This window comes from Chinchilla lanigera, unplaced genomic scaffold, assembly GCF_000276665.1.
Source record: "Chinchilla lanigera isolate Chin_1 unplaced genomic scaffold, ChiLan1.0 scaffold00074, whole genome shotgun sequence".
Classification (NCBI taxonomy): Eukaryota; Metazoa; Chordata; class Mammalia; order Rodentia; family Chinchillidae; genus Chinchilla; species Chinchilla lanigera.
Genome location: NW_004955475.1, coordinates 10,401,891 through 10,420,349, shown reverse-complemented (window position 1 = coordinate 10,420,349; position 18,459 = coordinate 10,401,891). Strand labels below are relative to the sequence as shown.

The window sequence follows — 18,459 nt, the reverse complement described above, 5'->3', positions numbered from 1 at the left end:
AATGTCATTTGACTCAACTATTCCCCTTCTGGTAATCTTCCAAAAAGGTTAAAGACATCATATTATAGTGATATATGCATACCTATATTTGTAGCAGGACAATTCATAATAGTTAAATCTTGGAAGCAGCTTATATATCAATCAATATATGAATGGATAAAGAAAATGTGGTATTTATACACAATGCAGTAGTACTGTGCCATATAGAAAGATAAATTTGAGTCATTTGTAGAAAAAAGGATGCACCTTGAGAGCATAATGTTGAATGAAATTAATGGCACTCAAGATTAAATATTGTATGATTTCTTTTGTATGAGAAACCCAAATTATAAATAAAGAGCAAAATAAAATATTGGCAATAGAAAATAGGGAGATAGATCTTAATAGGGTAGCAGAATCTTAACAGAGTAGTGGATCGAGAGATGGAGAGAAAGGAGAAAGAAGGCAGATAAAGGGCATGAAAAAGGAATTAAGAGTATTATGTACATGTATCAACTTCACACAAAGAAGATAAACATGCACTGCAAATATGTACCAATAAAAAATAAAGTACTGTAAGTAATTTTCTTTAAAAAAGAGCTTTATCCCTTTATTTCTTACATTTCAGTCAATGATCTACTTTGAATTTATTTTTGTGCATGGTATATAAAAAGGGTTTAACTTCATTCTTTTGCATATGGATATCCCGTTGTCCTAGCACCATTTGTTAAAGACTTTTCTCCATTTGTCTTAGCAACCTTGACCTGAGATATGAGGGTTTATTTTCAGACTCTTCTATTGCATTGATCCATATGTCTATCTTTATGCCACTACCACATTGTTTGATTACTGTAGCTTTGTAGTATGTTTTAAAATTGGAAAACATGAGCCCCCAATTTCATCCTTGTTTTACAAGACTGTTTTGAGTATTTTTGGTACTTTGCATTCCATATGAATTGTAGAATCAGCTAATCAACCTGTGCAATGAAGTCAGATGGAATTTTGATCAGGACTACTGTTGAATCTGCAGGTCAGTTCAGGAGTACTGGTTTCTTAACAGTAGTAAGTCTTCTGATTCCTGAAAGTGGTGTCTTTTCCATACGTTGTCTTCTTTAATTTTTAATTTTAAAGTATAAGTTTTGCACTTATTTTGATAGGTTTATTCCTGATTATTCTTTGTGTTGCTTTTGTAAATGTAATTATTTTCTTAATTTAATTTTCACATTATAACTTGAAAGTGTAGAGAAATACAATAGATTTTTGTATATTGGTTTTGTACTCCATAACATTGCTGAACTTAGTAGTTCTAATGTCTTAGCAGATTCCTTAATAAGTTTCCTTAAATTATAGTCTTTTCTCTTTGTGTTTACCTGTTAATGAAAAGATAGTTTAAGATTTAGTGCCAAGAGTCTGGTCTAATTTTATAAGAAGACTTACTTGATTTTGGAAATGTCTTAAATTTGTTTTCTTTCTAGAAAGCCTAATCTCCATACTATTTACTTGTGTTTGTTGCATATATTTGGTGTTTATTATTACAGATTTATATAAACCTACTACAAAACCTGCAACATCTTGGCTGCTTAATACTCATCCATTGAACAAATTATGCATTTTTGTGACTATGAAATATTTATAATAATAATCTGCCCTACCCTTTCTAATACAATATGGAAAAGTACAAAATTGTTTAAAATAATTAAGTAATATACTTTACAAAATGTTTTTAAAATGGAGAAAAATATCACCTATAATCACATCAATATAGCTGCTATCATTTTAATGTATTTTCTTTAATAACTTTCATATTTAAAATTTATATAGCTATAATTATAGTGTAAGGTAATATTTTTGTCATCATAATTTCTTCTTTTTCCTAAACATTGTGTTTAAAATTTAAAAAAAAAAAATCAGACTCATATGTGTAAGCATCATGCTGAAAGAGTAAATAAGATATTATATTTGTTTTTCTTTGTTTTTTTTTTTTTTTCTGGTACCAGGAATCGAACTCACAACCTCACGCTTGCCAGGCAGGTGCTGTGCCGCTGAGCTAAATCCCCAGCCCCAAGGTATTATAAATGTATATTAATTCTGGAAATAATGTTATGTTAGCCTTCCAAAGTTTTTCTTCCTTTTCAAAATTGTTTTAATTATTTCAAGTCTTCTGAATTTTTGTATCAATTTTAGAAAATCCTGCCAATTAAAAAAACTGTAATTGTCATTAGAATTAGATTATGAGATCAGTTTTTGGAAAATTGTTGTCTTAAAGTGTACAACCTTAAAATGTTTCTTGAAATCTTCAATTTTTCTGTAATGTTTTCTAGTTTCCTGTATATAGGTCTTGTAAATTTTTTAGTGAGATTTATCACTATTTTATATTTTAGTACTCTTGTAAATGATGTGTTTTATTTTTGTTTGTCACTACAAAGTGGACATATAGTTGCTTTTCAATGAACACTTATTAAAATTTAAAAAATTTTTTCAAGAGAAAAATTGAGGAACTTGGCATGTAGTTCAGTGGTAAAGCACTTGCCTAGCATACATGAGCTTGTGGGTTCCATACCCAGTACCACAAAAAATAAAAGTTGAAAAATTTTAAAATTGACATCTGTGTGACAACCAGTTAAATTCTACAGATATAAACATTTTTTTCTTGTTTGTTTTTTTGTTGCACTGGACATTGAACTCAGGGCATTGTGTATGCTAGACAAGTGCTCTACAAAAGAGCTATTATAATTGTGAATATTTTACTGTGTTTGCTTTATCACATATTCATTTACCTATCAACCCATCTTATTTTTTGGATATATTTCAAGGGGAGTTGATGATTTTAGTATTTTTTTTCCCCTAAATGCTTTGGCATGCACATTACTAAAATCCAATATTTTATTATAACTCTTTTTGAGGTAAAAGTTACATATGTTCAATACTTGTGTATATGCCATTTTGTATCTTGCCTCTTCATTGAGTATACAATAAACATTTCTTCATGTTAAAAACATAGTTTCCATGACCCCTATTTTAAATGGGTAAATTATGTTCCATCAAGGGGATTTATCATGATTCATCTATATATTTCTTCATTGGATATTTATATTGCTCCTTGATTTTCACTATTGTAAATAATGATATGAAGAACATTATTAAATTTAAAGATTATAACCCTATATATTTTGGACTACTTTGTTAGGATAGTGATTTTTACATGCCGATTTTTTCCCCAAATTCCTAAAAAGTAGCTTCTTTAAGATGTTTTAGTCTAGGTATTTATTTCCCTCCTAAAAGCCTCACACCCTTTGTTCCTCTCAGAAACTTAAGAGTTGACTATTAACTTCATGTGTTTTTAGCTACACAAATCAAATACTGTGTCATGTGGAAAGTCATCATTAGACCAACTATGGTATGGGGATACCATTTGAGAGGGATTGGGGAATCATGTGAGGATATGATAATCAGCCCCAGAATAGTAAGTGAAATGACAGCCATGCTAAACAATCTGTTTAAGTGGAAGCTCATTTGAAAAATGTAGAATTGTAGGTGAGAAAAATGGTACTGGAGAAAAGCAAAAATATTGGGTTGGGGTTGTAGTTCAATGTTAGACTGCTTACCTAGCATCCATGAGGTCCTGTATTCAATCCCCAGCACACACAAAAATCATACCATTACTGTGGCATAAATTGTTTTGTTTTTATTTTTGGTTATTCCTCATAGCTACACTGCTACCAATATGTTTATTATAAGATAATAGTATATAGCTTCTATCATATTAATCATAGCACATTGGGAGATTTAAATCAGAGCTATGCCATATTGGTCTTAGTAGTGGAGTGTTTGGCTAGTATGCAGGAGGTCCTACATTGGATCCAGGGCAAAATCAAGACAAAAACAAGCCAGTGACAGTAATTGTAGCACTCTGGGAGGCTGAGGCAGGAGGATCATAAGTTTGAGCCCAGCCAATATAGCTTTATGAGACTCTGTTCCAAAAAAACCAAAAGCAAAAGCAAAAGCAAAAGCAAACAAACAACAACAAAAAAAAAAAAAAAAAAAAAAAAAGAGAAAAGGGGGCTGGGGATATAGCTCAGTGTGAAAGCCCTGGGTTCATTCCCCAGTACCAAAACCAAACAATCCCCCAAATAAAACTGCCAAACAAACAAACAAAAAAAAAGTCAGTTCTACAAAGTAGTATGATTAATTGCAAAATTGTATAACACTTAATGAATATAAGAATCCAAAGAAGAAAGAGGACTGGGAGTATAGTTCAGTGGTACAGCACTTGTCTAGCATTAGGAAACCATGGATTTGCCTCATTACAGGAAAGAAAAAAGAAAGGAAGACAAACATAAACTGTGATGGTTGGTAAAATCTTGTGTAGTCTCACAAACATGTTACTGGTGAGACTGAAATGGATTTTAGTTACTTAAAAATAAAGGGAGGAGGCAGACACTAGAAAATAACAATTTGCAGAAGAAAAGGAGAGAGGTGGATCCCTGGGACCCAGGAAGAACCCAAAGGGAAAATTCAAGCCTACAGAGACATTGAAAAGACAGACCACAATGCAGAAAAAAGGAAGGCCAGGGAGGAACACACCAATGGAAGAAAGCAGTGGATGCTGTGTGCTAACACACCTGGTGAGTGACTCCAGTCCAAGTGATTGCCGTGTCCTCTGGAAAGCATACTTGCTCAGACACCATTTTATGGGGGGGAGGCAACAGAGCCTCAGACTCAGAGCAGCCATGGGTCTTCTTCATCTCAAGGCTCCCAGTGTTACACTACCACAGTGACTGGGTGAGAGACAGTCATGGGAAATGTCCATGGTCAGGGAACCATGGGCAGGACAGTAAGAGACATCCAGAATGTTATAAGATAAACAACCTGGGCCCTAACCCTATGACCAGACATCAGGTTCAGCCTGAACTTCTGTGGGTTAAAGTCCCAGAACCAACACCATGCCCTAATCCTACTGCAAACCTGCTAGGATTATCCAGCATCCTTCCCTAATCCTACTGCCAGTTTGCTGGGATTATCCAGCATGGATTTGGGTTCTGACTGCCTCATTTGTCTACAAGTAAGAATAGATTCACACCTTAAATTGGACAATGCCACACAGCGATAGACTCCAAAAGATAACCACAAGCTTGAAATCACAGAGGAACCTTTTCTTCTTCTCTTTCTCCTCCTCCTTCTCCTTCCTCTTCCTTTTCTTTTTTGCTTTTGGTCTTTTTGTCTGTGTTCATTTTTTTCTTTTCTCTGATTATTTTTGTTTCTTTGTGGGGGTGAATTGTTTGCAGTGCTTTGTCCCTGGTTTTAGTTCATTCTTTCCATCCCTCCTGTCTTCTTCACCAGTTTCTTGAAGCTTAGGTAATCTTCCTTTGTGCTTCAACCTTGCCTCTTATCTCTTTTTTTCTCTTCTCTTTTTTAATTGCTCTATTGGGTGGACATCTATTGTACATAATTTTCTGATTTGTGTTAGATTTTTTTGTATAACTATAAATCTTCTACATATGGTTAAAAGTGGAAAATTATTAGTTATCAGTTTCTCATTTTTCAGTCTGTGTTTGATGCTACTATTATTGCTGATTGTATTACTTTAGATAAGGTTACATAGTTACTGTGATCAAATAATCTTCCTTATATGCCAATACTTAGATTGTCTGGAGGACATAATACTACAGTGTACTGCCAAAGAACTGGGAGCTATGCCAAATAGGCTGCAAACCTCTCATCCCTACTAAACACAAGAGGCAAGAGCCCAGGACAGACTTAAGAGCCAAAAGCCAGCTATCCTTAAAAGACATCTCTGAAAAGTTGTCCTTTTCTAAAGAAGTCTTGATACTAGTAAGAAAGCTACTTACCATAAGTAGTTTACAAACATGAATGCAGAAAATAAATACCCCCCCCCCAAAAAAAAGAAAATAAGAAAGCACAAAAACAAGATGCAACCCCAGACTTCCAGCTTCGCAAGGCAAATCCTGGGAGCACTGAAGTGAAACAAATTAAAAGCCACCCAGCTGAACTTTCTGAAATGGTGACAGCAGAAGTAATAAAGCAGATGAATGCGCCTATAGATAAAACCCAAACAAATAATTACACAGATAACTAAAGAGATGATGACTGTAATGATGCACATGGTGAGTGAATCTAGAGTAGATACAGCTAAGAAAATAGAGAAGCTTAGGAAAGTGATGGAAATCATGAATGCCTAACCCAGGAAACAATTGGATTCCATAAAAAAGTGATTCAAACATATCCAGGAAATTAAAAATTTTATTGAAAGTATAAATAGCAGAGTCAACCAATGTGAATACAGAATGTTGGATCTAGAATACAGGGTGGTGGTTAGCTATCATCAAATGAGAGTTTTTAAAAATAGCAAGGGACCAGGAAAAATCAATCCAGCTGCTAGATATACAAAGAAGACTAATATAATATTAATTGGAATCAATGAAAAAAATCAGAAAATAGTACAAGGGGCATAAAATCTGTTCACAGAAGTAATAGCAGAAAACTTTCCAAGCATAGGAAAAGAGTTTGACATACAAATAAGTGAAGCATATTAGCCATTTAGACATTTTCAGAAAAAAAATACACCAAGGCATATAATATTTAAGATTTCAGAACATTCAACACGAGAAAAGAATATTAAAAGCTGTTAGAGAAAAAAAGAAAGTACCCATGAAAGAAAACCCATCAGAATCGCAGAAGACTGATGAACATAAACACTTAAGTCAAGGAGGGCTTGGAGTGAAGTATTTTAAACCTTAAAAGAAAACAACATCCAACCCAGATTTATGTTAATTCATGGAGAAATAATAAAGAACACCTGAAGAAATTCATGACCACCAAACCAGCACTCCAAAAAAGTTCTAAAGGATATTCTAGGGAAAGATAAATAAAGACAACAATTCCAAGAATCCCAATACAATGAATATACTAGGTAAGGCAAGAAATTAAATAGAAAGGAAAAGGAATCAACAATGAGAAAATAATATGTTGACAAGGACAAATTAATACTTATTAGTTACAACCATCAATGTGAATGCTCTCAATTCACCAGTAAAAAGAAACAGATTAACAGAATGGATTAGACAAAAGATCCAACCTATTATTAACATCATATTTCTTGTTGTGCACAAGAAAGAGATTGAACTCAAAATGAAAGTCATAAACTGAAAGTCAAAGGATGGAAAACAATACTTCATGCAACAGAAACCTGAAAAAATAAGGGTAGCTATTCCATCTGCAGAAAGTTAATTTCAAACCAAATCTCATCAAAAGGGACAAAAAGGGCCACTACATATCGTTAAAGGAACAATCCAAGAGGAAGAGGTAATAATTACAAATACATATGTACCAAAAGCTGGCACACCCAAATATATAAAACAAACACTGATATGAAAAATCAGATAAGCACTAATACAATTGTAATGGGGATCTCAATACTCCATTGTCACAAATGGACAGATCCAGTACAGGCTGTGGTGGAGCTCCGGAGAAGTCTGCGGCAGGATTCCTGCTGACTGTGCTGACAGCTGGGGAGAGGACACTAACAGGTTGTGGGGTCCCAAAGCAATGGGAAGCTGGAGAGAAAAAGCTACAAAGAATGGCTTTCACCCCAGATAGCTCACTTGAGATGTTAGTAAGAATTGCCTCCTCAGTACTCTAGCCGTGATGAGGAGGAGGCCAAGGAGAGAAAACAAAGAGACTGAGAAAAAGCAGCTGCTTTTGCTGCACCACTAAGAGAAACAGATCCCAGGTCTGATTCCTGGGGCTCCAAGAAGAACTCGACAACTGCATTCATCTGCTACCACTGTTAAAAGCCAGGCCACCTCAAGAGGAACTGCCCTAAGAGGCCCCATGGGCCATGCCCTGGATGCAAAGGAGACCACTGGAGATCGGTCTGCCCTCTGAGGTGGAGGCCCCAGAGCTCAGACCCATGCTACCAGTTAGTCCAACAGGAATGAAAGGGCTTGGGGCATGGTCTGCCTTCTCCCTCTGGCCAGACCGTCATCTCCATCGAGGAGCCCTGGGTAATCATGACTATGGAGGAACAAGAAAACAGCCTGTTGCTAGACACAGGTGCAAGTCTCTCAGTCCTTCTTTTCAATCCTGGCCTTCCTTCCAGCCATCATACCTCAGTGAAAGGAGTCACTGGTGAGGAGGTAATATGCTATTTTTGACAACCCTTAGGCTGTAACTACTTAATAGGTCCCTCTTGCATATCTCTGTCTTCCTGAGAAACCACTCTGAAGATACCACCACGTATTACAGCAGCCATTGATATTTTCCTACTAATCTGTCCATAACTGTGTAAAGTTTGTAATGTTCCTATCCTATTTCATAAATGGATTTATGTTTATTATTATGTGTTTCCTACAACAACCATTGAGAATAGTTAATGATTTTTCAATAGGTCACTCATGTATAGCTCTATTTATTTTCTTTAGAAGCCACTTTGAAGATACCAAAGTATAGTACAACAACTCTTGATAATCTCCTACCTCTTTTGTCTGTAACTCACTATTATTTGTCTATTTGTTTTCCTGAGAAACTATTTTGTAGACAATAATATGTAAAATGATAACCATTGATAATTTCCTACCATTTTGTCTGTAATTTGCTAAGTCCCCCCTATTATTATGTTATCCTTCTGTTATTCTTTAAAATAAAAAAAAGAGAAAAACAAATGGACAGATCAACTAGTCAAAAACTGAACAAAGAAAAATCAGAGCTGAATCAAACCTTTGAACAAGTAGACTTAGTAGATGTCTAGAATATTCTACACTACCACAATAAAGTACACATTCTTCTCAGCTGCACCCAGAACTTTCTCGAAAATAGACCAAATACTAGTTCATAGAACATGCTTAAGTAAATGCAAAGGAATTAACATCTCATGTATATTATTAGGTCATGTTGGATTACTCATCCATCCCTGTCCACGGTGAACAGGTCCCCAGAACGAGGTGCCCGTGGATGTATTGATTCCCTCGTCCAAAGAACAACTCCAGAGCCATATGTCTGGGCTCAGGGGGCTAGTCATCTTCCAGACTCAAGCCCCTATGGCCATCTCCAGTAATCTTTTATTCAGTGAGAACAAAGGAGGCAGCCCTGGAATTCGGAATTCAGACAATCTCAACTATTTTTGCAAGGCCAGTACAACTCCATTATCATAGCAATGAGACTTGACCAGTAAGCCATCATGTTATCTTCCTTAGGGCATATCTCAGAAAAGCATCTAGTGTTGTACCCGGGGCCAACAATGCTTTTGCTAGACTTCCTCCAGAACCCAACAACCATGGCTTGGGCAGGCCTGTGGCAATACATCTAGAGAATGTCCTTCTCCACAAGATCATAGTGAAATGAAATTGAAAGTCAATGGCAAAAAAAGCCACAAAAAAGCATAAACATATGGAAATTAAATAACCCCCCCACCAACCAATGAGTCACCAATGAAATTAAAGAAGAAATTAGACAGTTTCTACAATTAAAAGATAATCCCTGTACAACATACTGTAACTTATGAATTGCAATGAAAGCAGTCCTTTGAGGGAAATTTATAGTAGTGAATTCCTATATTATAAAAGCAGAGCAAGTTTAAATGAATAACCTAATATTGAACCATAAACTTTTAGAGAAAGCAGAGCAAGTGAAAACCAAAGTGCATATGAGGGAGGACATTATAAAGATTAGAGCAGAAATTAATGCAATTGAGACTAAGAAAAAAACCACAATCAATTAACTGAAGAGTTGGTTCTTTGAAAGATTAAGTAAAATAGACAAACCCTTAACCAACTTTAGAAAAAAAAGACCCAAACCTATGCAATTAGGAATGAAAAAGGTGAAATCAGAAGAGATCCTGCAGAAATCCAGATCATAAGTACCTACTTTGAGAACTCTAATAAGATAGAAAATGCAGAAATGGATAAATTCGTAGATACATGTCCATTATCAAAGCTGAATCAAGAACATATAACAATTCTAAATAACCTTATATCAGTCAATAATGTTGGAGAAGTACTTAAAAAGTTACCAACAAAGAACAGTCCAGGTCCTGATGGATTCACTGCTGAATTCTACAAAAAATTTAGAGATTTAATGCCACAACCTCAAACTCATTAATGAAATTGAAAGGGAAGCAATATTCCCAAAGTCATTCTCAGAAGCAAGCATTATCCTGATACTCAACCCACAGAAGGATCCAACTGAAAAAAAGAACTACAGCCAATTTCCCTAATGAACATAGATGCAAAAATTCTGAAGAGGATACTGGCAGACAGAATGCAGCAAATCATCAAGAAGATTATACACCATGACCAAGTAAGATTCATCACAGGGATGCAGGGATGGTTCAACATATGCAAATCAATAAATAAATGTAATGCAGCGTATTAACAGAACCACGGACAAAAACCACACGAGCATCTCATTAGATGCTGAAAAAGCATCTGACAAAGTCCTGCACTCATTCCTAATAAAAACCTACAGAAAATTGAAATAGTCTTCTCCTCAGTCTGACAAAAGCCATCTATGACAAACCAACAGCTAACAACGTATTAAATAGACAAAAACTGAAAGCTTTCACTCTAAAATCAGGAACAGACAAGCATGCTCACTGTCACCGTTTCTACTCACTATTGTTCTAGAAACATTAGTCAGAACAATTAGACAAGAGAAAGAAATAAGTGAATATGGATTGGAAGGGAAGAAGTTAAATTCTCATTACTTGCTGGTGTCATGACACTCTGCATGGAAAACCCCCCAGACTCCATCAAAAGATACCTAGATTTAATATCCAAATTTGGTAGCATAGCAGGACATAAACTTAGCACTCAAAAATCAATAGAATTCTTGTACACAATAATAAACTCACTGAGAGACAAATTAAGGTGATAATATCTTTTACAACAGAATGAAGAAAAATGAAATATTTAGGAATCAATCTAACAAAAGGAAGTGAAAGACCTACACATTGAGGTCTATAGTACTCTGAGAAAGGAGATTGAAGAGGATATCAGAAAATCAAATGGTTTCCCTTTTTCCTGCACAGGTGAAACCAATATAGTGAAAATGGACATACTTCTAAATTTTTTATCCACATTTAATGCATTCTCAATCAAAATACCAGTAGCATACCTCACAGAATCAGAGAAAACAATACTTAAGTATATATGAAATCAGAAGAGACTCAGAATACCAAAAACACTGCTAAGCAACAAGAGTAAGGCAGTAGGCATCACAATCCCCAATTTGAAGTTATAGTACAAAGCTACTGTGATAAAAACAGCATGGTACTGGGAAAAAAAAAAGACCCAACAATCAATGTAACAGAACAGAAGATGCAGAAACAACTTGAACCATACTCAGCTACCTTATCTTTGACAAAGTGGCCAAACACCTTCACTGAAAGAAAGATAGCCTCTTTAATAAATAGCTATGGGAAAAGTGGTCTTCTACATGCTGAAGATTAAACCTACACCCATATGTCTCACCATGCACTAAATGAAAATTGAAGTGGATCGAAGACTCAATATTAAAACAGAAACATTAAATCTGCTGGAAGATACAATAAGTGAAACTCTCAAAGACATAGTTGTAGGCAAAGGCTTTATGAATAAACCCTTGATGGCACAGAAAACATTACAAAGAAAAAACAATTAGGATCACATCTGATTGAAAAGCTTTTGCACAGCAAAAGACACCACAAACAGAGTGAAGAGAGAACCTAGATAATGGGAAAAACTTTTACCAGGTACTTCTTACACAAAGGATTAATATCTGGAATATATAAAGAACTAAAAAAATCAGACCCTCTGAAGTTAGAGACCCAATCCAAAAGTGGGTATCTGAGATGAATAGATACTTGTCAGATGAAGAAGTACAAATAGCAAATAAATATATAAAAATTTTTCAACATCATTAGTCCTTTGAGAAATACCAATTAAAACAACACTGAGATTCTATCTCCAGAAAGAATAGCTATCATCAAGTCATCAAGAAATCAACCAGTAACAAATGCTGGTGAGGCTGTCAGGAAAAAGGAGCACTCCTCTACTATTAATGAGAGAGTAAACTGGTACAGTCTCTATGGAGGTCAGTATGTGGATTCTTCCAGAAACTAAAACTAGAGGTTCCATTTCACCAGCTAGTCCTTTTCTAGGTATCTTCTTGAAAGACTCAAAACATTATATCACGGTGATATATGCATACCCATGTTTATAGCAGCACAATTTACAATAGCTGAATCTTGGGTATAGCCCATCAAATATGCCCATCAAAAGATGAATGCATAAAGAAAATATAGTATTTATGCACAATGGAGTACTATTATACCACAAAGAGGGATAACTATGAGTCATTTTTAGGTAAATGGACATGCCTAGATACCATAATTTAAGTGAAAAAAAAAATAAGACAGACAAGTTTAAATATTGCATTCATTTTCTTGTATGAGAAACTCTAAGGATAAATAATGAACAGAATGGAGGATAGATATTGGGAAGTAGACGAATATGTTCAGATAGGAAGGGGATGGGGGAAGGGAGGGAAAAGTTGTCAAAAAAAGAATGGACGAGGGGGCTGGGGATTAAGCTCAGCAGCACAGCGCCTGCCTGGCAAGCGCAAGGTCGTGAGTTCGATTCCTGGTAAAGGAAAAAAACCAAAAACCAAAAAAACCCAAACAAACAAAAAAAGAATGGAAGAAAAAATGGAAATAAATGTAAATTGGGAAGGGAAGAGGCATCGAGGGGATGGGTGGAGAAAGGGAAACAAGAGAATTAAGATGTATTATCTTCAGGGAGCTGGGGATTTAGCTGGGGCTGGGGATTTAGCTCAGCGGCACAGTGCCTGCCTGGCAAGCGCAAGGTTGCGAGTTCGATTCCTGGTACTGGAAGAAAAACAAAGAAAAACAAAAAAACTCCCAAAAAACCCAAAACAAGATGTATTATGTTCAGGTAGAAATTCTCTATGATGAATGCATGGCAAATATGTAGTAATAAAAATGATAACAAAAACAAAAGGAGAGCCGGGTGTGGTGGTGCACGCCTGTAATCCCAGTACTCAAGAGGCTGAGGCGGGAGGATCCTTGTGAGTTTGAGTTCGAGGCCAGCCTGGGCTACAGAGTGAGCTCAAGGCCAGCCTGAACTGCATAGTTAGACTCTGTCTCAAACAAACAAACAAACAAATGAAAAAACCAAAGAGATACGCATCAGGTGAAGCTAGCAGTATAAATAAGGATAATATACTTAAGGATGAAGAAATCGTGTTCAGCAGACACTGAGGTAATTGTTTTTAACTGTGGGTAAACTTTTTGGAAAATTGGTAGAATGTGATTAGATTATGGCGGACCTGGAAATGATCCACAGTAGCTACATAAGCGTAAAAGAGAAAGGGAATATCATTGAAGGTGGACAGTGTCTTGACTGATTAAAGAGATGTTTCTGTTTGTTTAGATTGAAATAGCAGTAATCCTGTGGAACTGGGGAGTTGCCGAGAGAGTAGTTTCCGTTTTAAGTGAGGAACAGCCTGCTAAATGTACATATACATTTTGTGACTCATTATGAGGAGTTTTAATAATGTTTTGATCAGTTCTTACAGATTTGTTAAACCAAACCAAACAATGCATAAGCATTTGTTTCTCAAGCAAACAGCTTCCCCTGGTTTTATGATTTTTCAGTGGTTATTCTAGAGGTGAACAGCAAAGGTGATGAAATGATGGGAAAATGAGAACTACGGAAAATGTTTAAGGATATGGATCATTTCCTATGGAAAAGAAATGATGAGAATCTTGAGGATTCTGAAAGAACTTCTAATGGTCATTTCCCTTCTTTGCTAATAACAGAATGAAAACCAGTGCCTTTGGGGGATTTAGATTGTAAAAAGTGTGAAGAGTAGTTTCTTCCTAAGGTAGCTTGGTAAATGTTGGCATGAATCACCAAGAAAATCCAGAAGTTCCTTCTACCTGAAAGAGCAAAAATCAAGACTAAAAACAACAAAATAAAAACTAATCTCTTCTTTTTGGATGCTTTGAATGTGATCTGCTGTCTGTTAAAGTTCTAGTTCTTCTTCTAGATCAAGGTCTAATGTGCAAACAGTTCCTGTTTTTCAAGGATAGTGACAGCAAATGCACTTATAAATGCGGATTGCCCAAGTATAGAGCATACACTGAGGTCAAAAATCAAAGGGTAAATCTCTTGACTGCTTGGCTTTGTAAAGACAGATGACTTTTGTGTGTATGTAACAAATACAATTTACTAAACCAGGCATGATGTCACACCCCTATAATCTCAGCACTCTGGGAAGCTGAGGTAGGAGGAGAGCAAGTTTGCTCTCAGCCTGGGCAACTTGGCGATTTAGCAAGCCCTTACCTTGAAACATCAAAAAGGGCTGGGTTGTAGCTCAGTGTGAAGTCCTGGGTTCAAACCCTAGTACTGCCAAAAAATTTATTAGTAAATATCTTTGTGAATATAGACAAAACTATGCACAACTGCAGTGTAGATACAGGGTAATTGCTGATTAATATAATCATCTGATTATCACTTACTCATGAGTTTATCCCTCCTTTAGTATGGTTAGAAAACAGTTCTCTCTAGCTCTAAGTGCTGGTATCAGTGTTCCCAGGAGCTTAGATCCTGTAGTTAAGAGGAAGGGTTAAGGTTTATTTGTTGCTGAAATAGTACACAAGTGAATTGTGTGATACTAGAATGCATTAATTCTTTAATATTGAGGCTGTGGTAGATGAAATAAGTATTGCAGCCTTAGCATCTCTCCCAGTTTACTCTCTCACTATGTGTATCAGTTCTTGATCAGATATTTGGGTATTTGTTATGTTTATGGTATTTGGTTGATACAGTGGAGAACAGGATATAGTGCAGAAAGCCTGCAGTTTAAGAGCTTTACTCAAAAATACATTGTGGGCCAGAGATATAGCTCAGTGGCATAAGTGCTTGCCGGCAAGCCTGAGGTCATGAGTTTGATTCCCGGTACCAAAAAAAAAAAAAAAAAAATGTATTGATTAGAAAATATTTTGTCTCCCTAAAAACAAACTGCGTGTGCCTGAATTATGTCATGTGATGAAAAAGTCATCAAAATTTATAAACTATATTTTTTTATTATGTGGAAGACTTGTAAAATGATGAACAGAAATAGGAAAGCCTGAAGTAGAAGATGACTTGTAAATTTTAGCTTTAGACCTGTTGCATTTAAAGTGACAATGAGGTTGAGGATGTGAGAGTGGAGCTTATGAGAAAAATCTGGGCTAGGTTTATAGATTTCGCAGGTGTTCTTGTGGAGGTGATAGTTGAGGCTACAGGAGTAGCTGAGTTTGCTGTAGGGGAAATAAATAGCAGTGGTTCTTAAGTAATGCTGTAACTCAGAATCATTTGCAAAACCTGTTAAAGTACAGATTCTCAGGCCTTGTCATTGGTGGTTTTCATTTGTTTGGGTTCAGGATGAAATATGTGTATAATGTGAAAAAAAGTTTTCAAACATTCCCATGCACACCAAATTTTAAGAACCCTTGGTATGTAAAAAAAGAGTATGATATTTTTAACCTCACATCTTCCAGTTAAGGACTGGGGGGAAAAAACCAAAAAAGAAGAATAGGAGACCAAAAGAAACAGTTATAAACAATTCTAAAGAAGTCTCCTTTCCTATTTATTGAGTGCAGACCCGGTAAGTGTTGTCATACCATGTTATGGCAGGGAACTGGTAAAAGGGACAAGGGAAGACACCAGAAGAAAGATCCCAGGCATACATTGTGCTCGAGGGTCTGGGAAGGAATGGGTTAAAGCTAAATAAACAATAAAAATAAAATGTCTGTGTCTTGGTTACTTTTCTCTCATTGCTGGGACAAAATACCTGACGCCCAAAATTAAGGAAGGAAAGGTTTATTTCACTTACAGATTGTGGAGTTTTCAGTCCATACTTGGCAGGTCAGAAGGCAGAGTGGCACATGGCAGAGAGCTCCAGCTCAGGGTGACAGAACACAGCAAAAGCCACAAGCACACACAAGGGAGGAAATGGCCAGAAGCACCCTCTTCCTCTGCCTTACATATGCAAACTATCTACCCCAGGGCAGGTGTAGCTCTCACACCCATAATCAATCAAACTCTAAAAGCCTGCCCCATGGCTGCATGAGGCTTTGGGGGGACACCCAGACACAAACCATAACAGTCTGTAAATTCCAAAGCATACAACACCACCTTATTTTTCTAAAGTCAATTCAAACATCAGACTGTGGACATGTAGAACAGAATAAGGCAGATGTTCAAAGGAGTTAGTCAGCAAGCTCCTAACCAAGATGTGTATAATACAGCCAGGTCAAGAATATGTTGGTGAAAAAACAAGCATAGAGCAACAGTAAGAAGGAAAACATATTTATGCTAAAGTAGCCTCAATTACCTTTGGCTTGAAGGCATATTGATAATAAGTATCAATAGCTGAATTATGAATGTGACCAAAGGTCTTAGTCTAAAACATTTCCTACACAATGACACTGCTCAATATTGAGCCAGGATATTTCAGGACAAGGGAGTAGTATATGTTAAAAAGATTACGTTCATTGTGAAATCTTACTGTGAGGTTAGGGATGGTGATCTTTTGGTGTGCAGTTTTAGTACAGTGGTTAAGAATGCAAACGAGATCCCAGAGGTTTAAGGAGATGAGTGGGCAGCAGGAAAGAAGTAGTGGCTAGACTATTCAATTCAAGAAGTTTAGCAGTAACAGGAGGAGAAGCGAGATGAAAGCTTGAGATGCAGTGGGTTAGTTGATTTCTTTTTCAAGGTGGGAAGAGAAGATGGGTAAGTTTGAGGCTGGGAGGAAATAGAGTGAGGTACTGAATATACCTTTAGATAGGGGAGGTAATTGAGACAGTCGGGACTGTGAGAATACTGGAAACTAGTAAATTTTGACAAAATGAAAGTATTTAAAAATTGTTTCTAAACTGAAAATTTGGGCAGTGTAAATATCTGATTAGAAATTGCTTTACCAAAGTTTTTTTTTTTTAAGAAAACCTAACTTTATTAAGAGATAAATAGATTTTACATTTCATGATGGACAACAAAAATCTACTCGCTTGAATTACCCTGTAATTTCAGTGGGGCAAATCTCTCTTACTATGGAATATTTCTTAGAAATGGTGTTAGCATAGGTGGAGTGGCTGCTGAGATCTAACATAAAGGTGACTAGTTCAGTTATATGCGAAGCCAATTTTTAAAAACTTTGATATGTTTTATGATAAAACAAACTACAGAAATAAAGAGATTGCAATTATGCAGACTTTCCTGATTTTAGGGAAAATGAACTATATCATGAATGCATCTGTATTTTCTAAATTATACTTCAATAACTTATGTCTTCTAAGAAAAGATATATTTAGAAATTTTCACATTTTATTTATTTATTTTATTTTATTTTATTTTTTGTCTTTTTGAGACAGGGTCTCACTATGCAGTTCAGGCTGGTGTTGAGCTCACTTCATAGCCCAGGCTAGCCTTGAATTCACAACGATCCTCCTGCCTCAGCCTCCAGAGTGCTGGGATTATAGGTGTGTGTCACCACTCCCAGCCTGGCAATTTCACATTTTAGAAGAAAAATCTAAAAGTATCTTGGTGTCCAGAGATTTTGTCAGATATTGATAGTTCAAGGTTCCATTTCTACTTGGAATTATTCTTTTGTCAGCATGGTACGTACAAAAGCATCACATGGAAATCAGTTACCTTCACTTGATCTTTGGGATTTAACATCTACAGAAATTAAAGTTTGATAATTACACATCTCTCTAACTGAAGTATTAAGCAAATGATTGATTTGATAAGTTTCAGATCATTTACTTTCAGCAACTGACTATTTTAAAAAGACTTTAAAATTCTTACTTTAAGGCTGAGTGTGCAGCTCAGTGGTAGAGCAGTTACATATTATCCATGATACCGTGCTCCTACCCAGCACCGCAAAAGCAAACAAACAAACAAACTTTGTTTAAACAACAAAATTGGCTTTAATTCAATCCTTTTAATCTTTATATATGTATATATATATATATATATATATATATATATTGAGAATGTTTGGTGTTAATAGTTACCTAATTATTGTTTTGCAGTGCATTATGTTGCTTGTAAGTTGGTGTGTATGTGTTTAACCTCCATTGCTTTAGAAGAAGTTATTTGGAGACAGATTTTGGTAAGCCCCAATTGAGGAGAAAGTGAGGTGAAATGAGATGTTACTACTGTGAAAATGGATGAAGTTAGTATAAAACTGGGAGAGATTATTTCCTTTAGTACTATCCTTGTTCCTTTTATCATTAATATATCTATTACAGTTAAAGATGTCAGCAGTACTCTGGTTATTATTATGTGGTCAAGTGAACTAAATGTTGAACATGTAATTCTGGATTTATGGATTACTTTTTACTTTTATCACCTCTGACTTGATAGGGTAACAGTTTTTCCACCTAAGGGAAATGGTATTATTTAGTCTTGGAAGAAT

The 18,459-nt window shown here is 35.8% G+C and overlaps 1 protein-coding gene across 1 annotated transcript in view; it reads left to right on the top strand.

Annotated features, from left to right (window-relative positions):
- Window positions 1–18,459, top strand: part of Tex11 (testis expressed 11) — a gene marked incomplete at its 5' end in the record, with an annotated part of 374,380 nt that overhangs the window by 11,738 nt on the left and 344,183 nt on the right. The window contains 3 exon segments of the mRNA XM_005401706.1: window positions 3,324–3,442; window positions 13,425–13,506; window positions 18,074–18,153. Coding sequence (XP_005401763.1) covers window positions 3,324–3,442; window positions 13,425–13,506; window positions 18,074–18,153 — 281 coding nt within the window.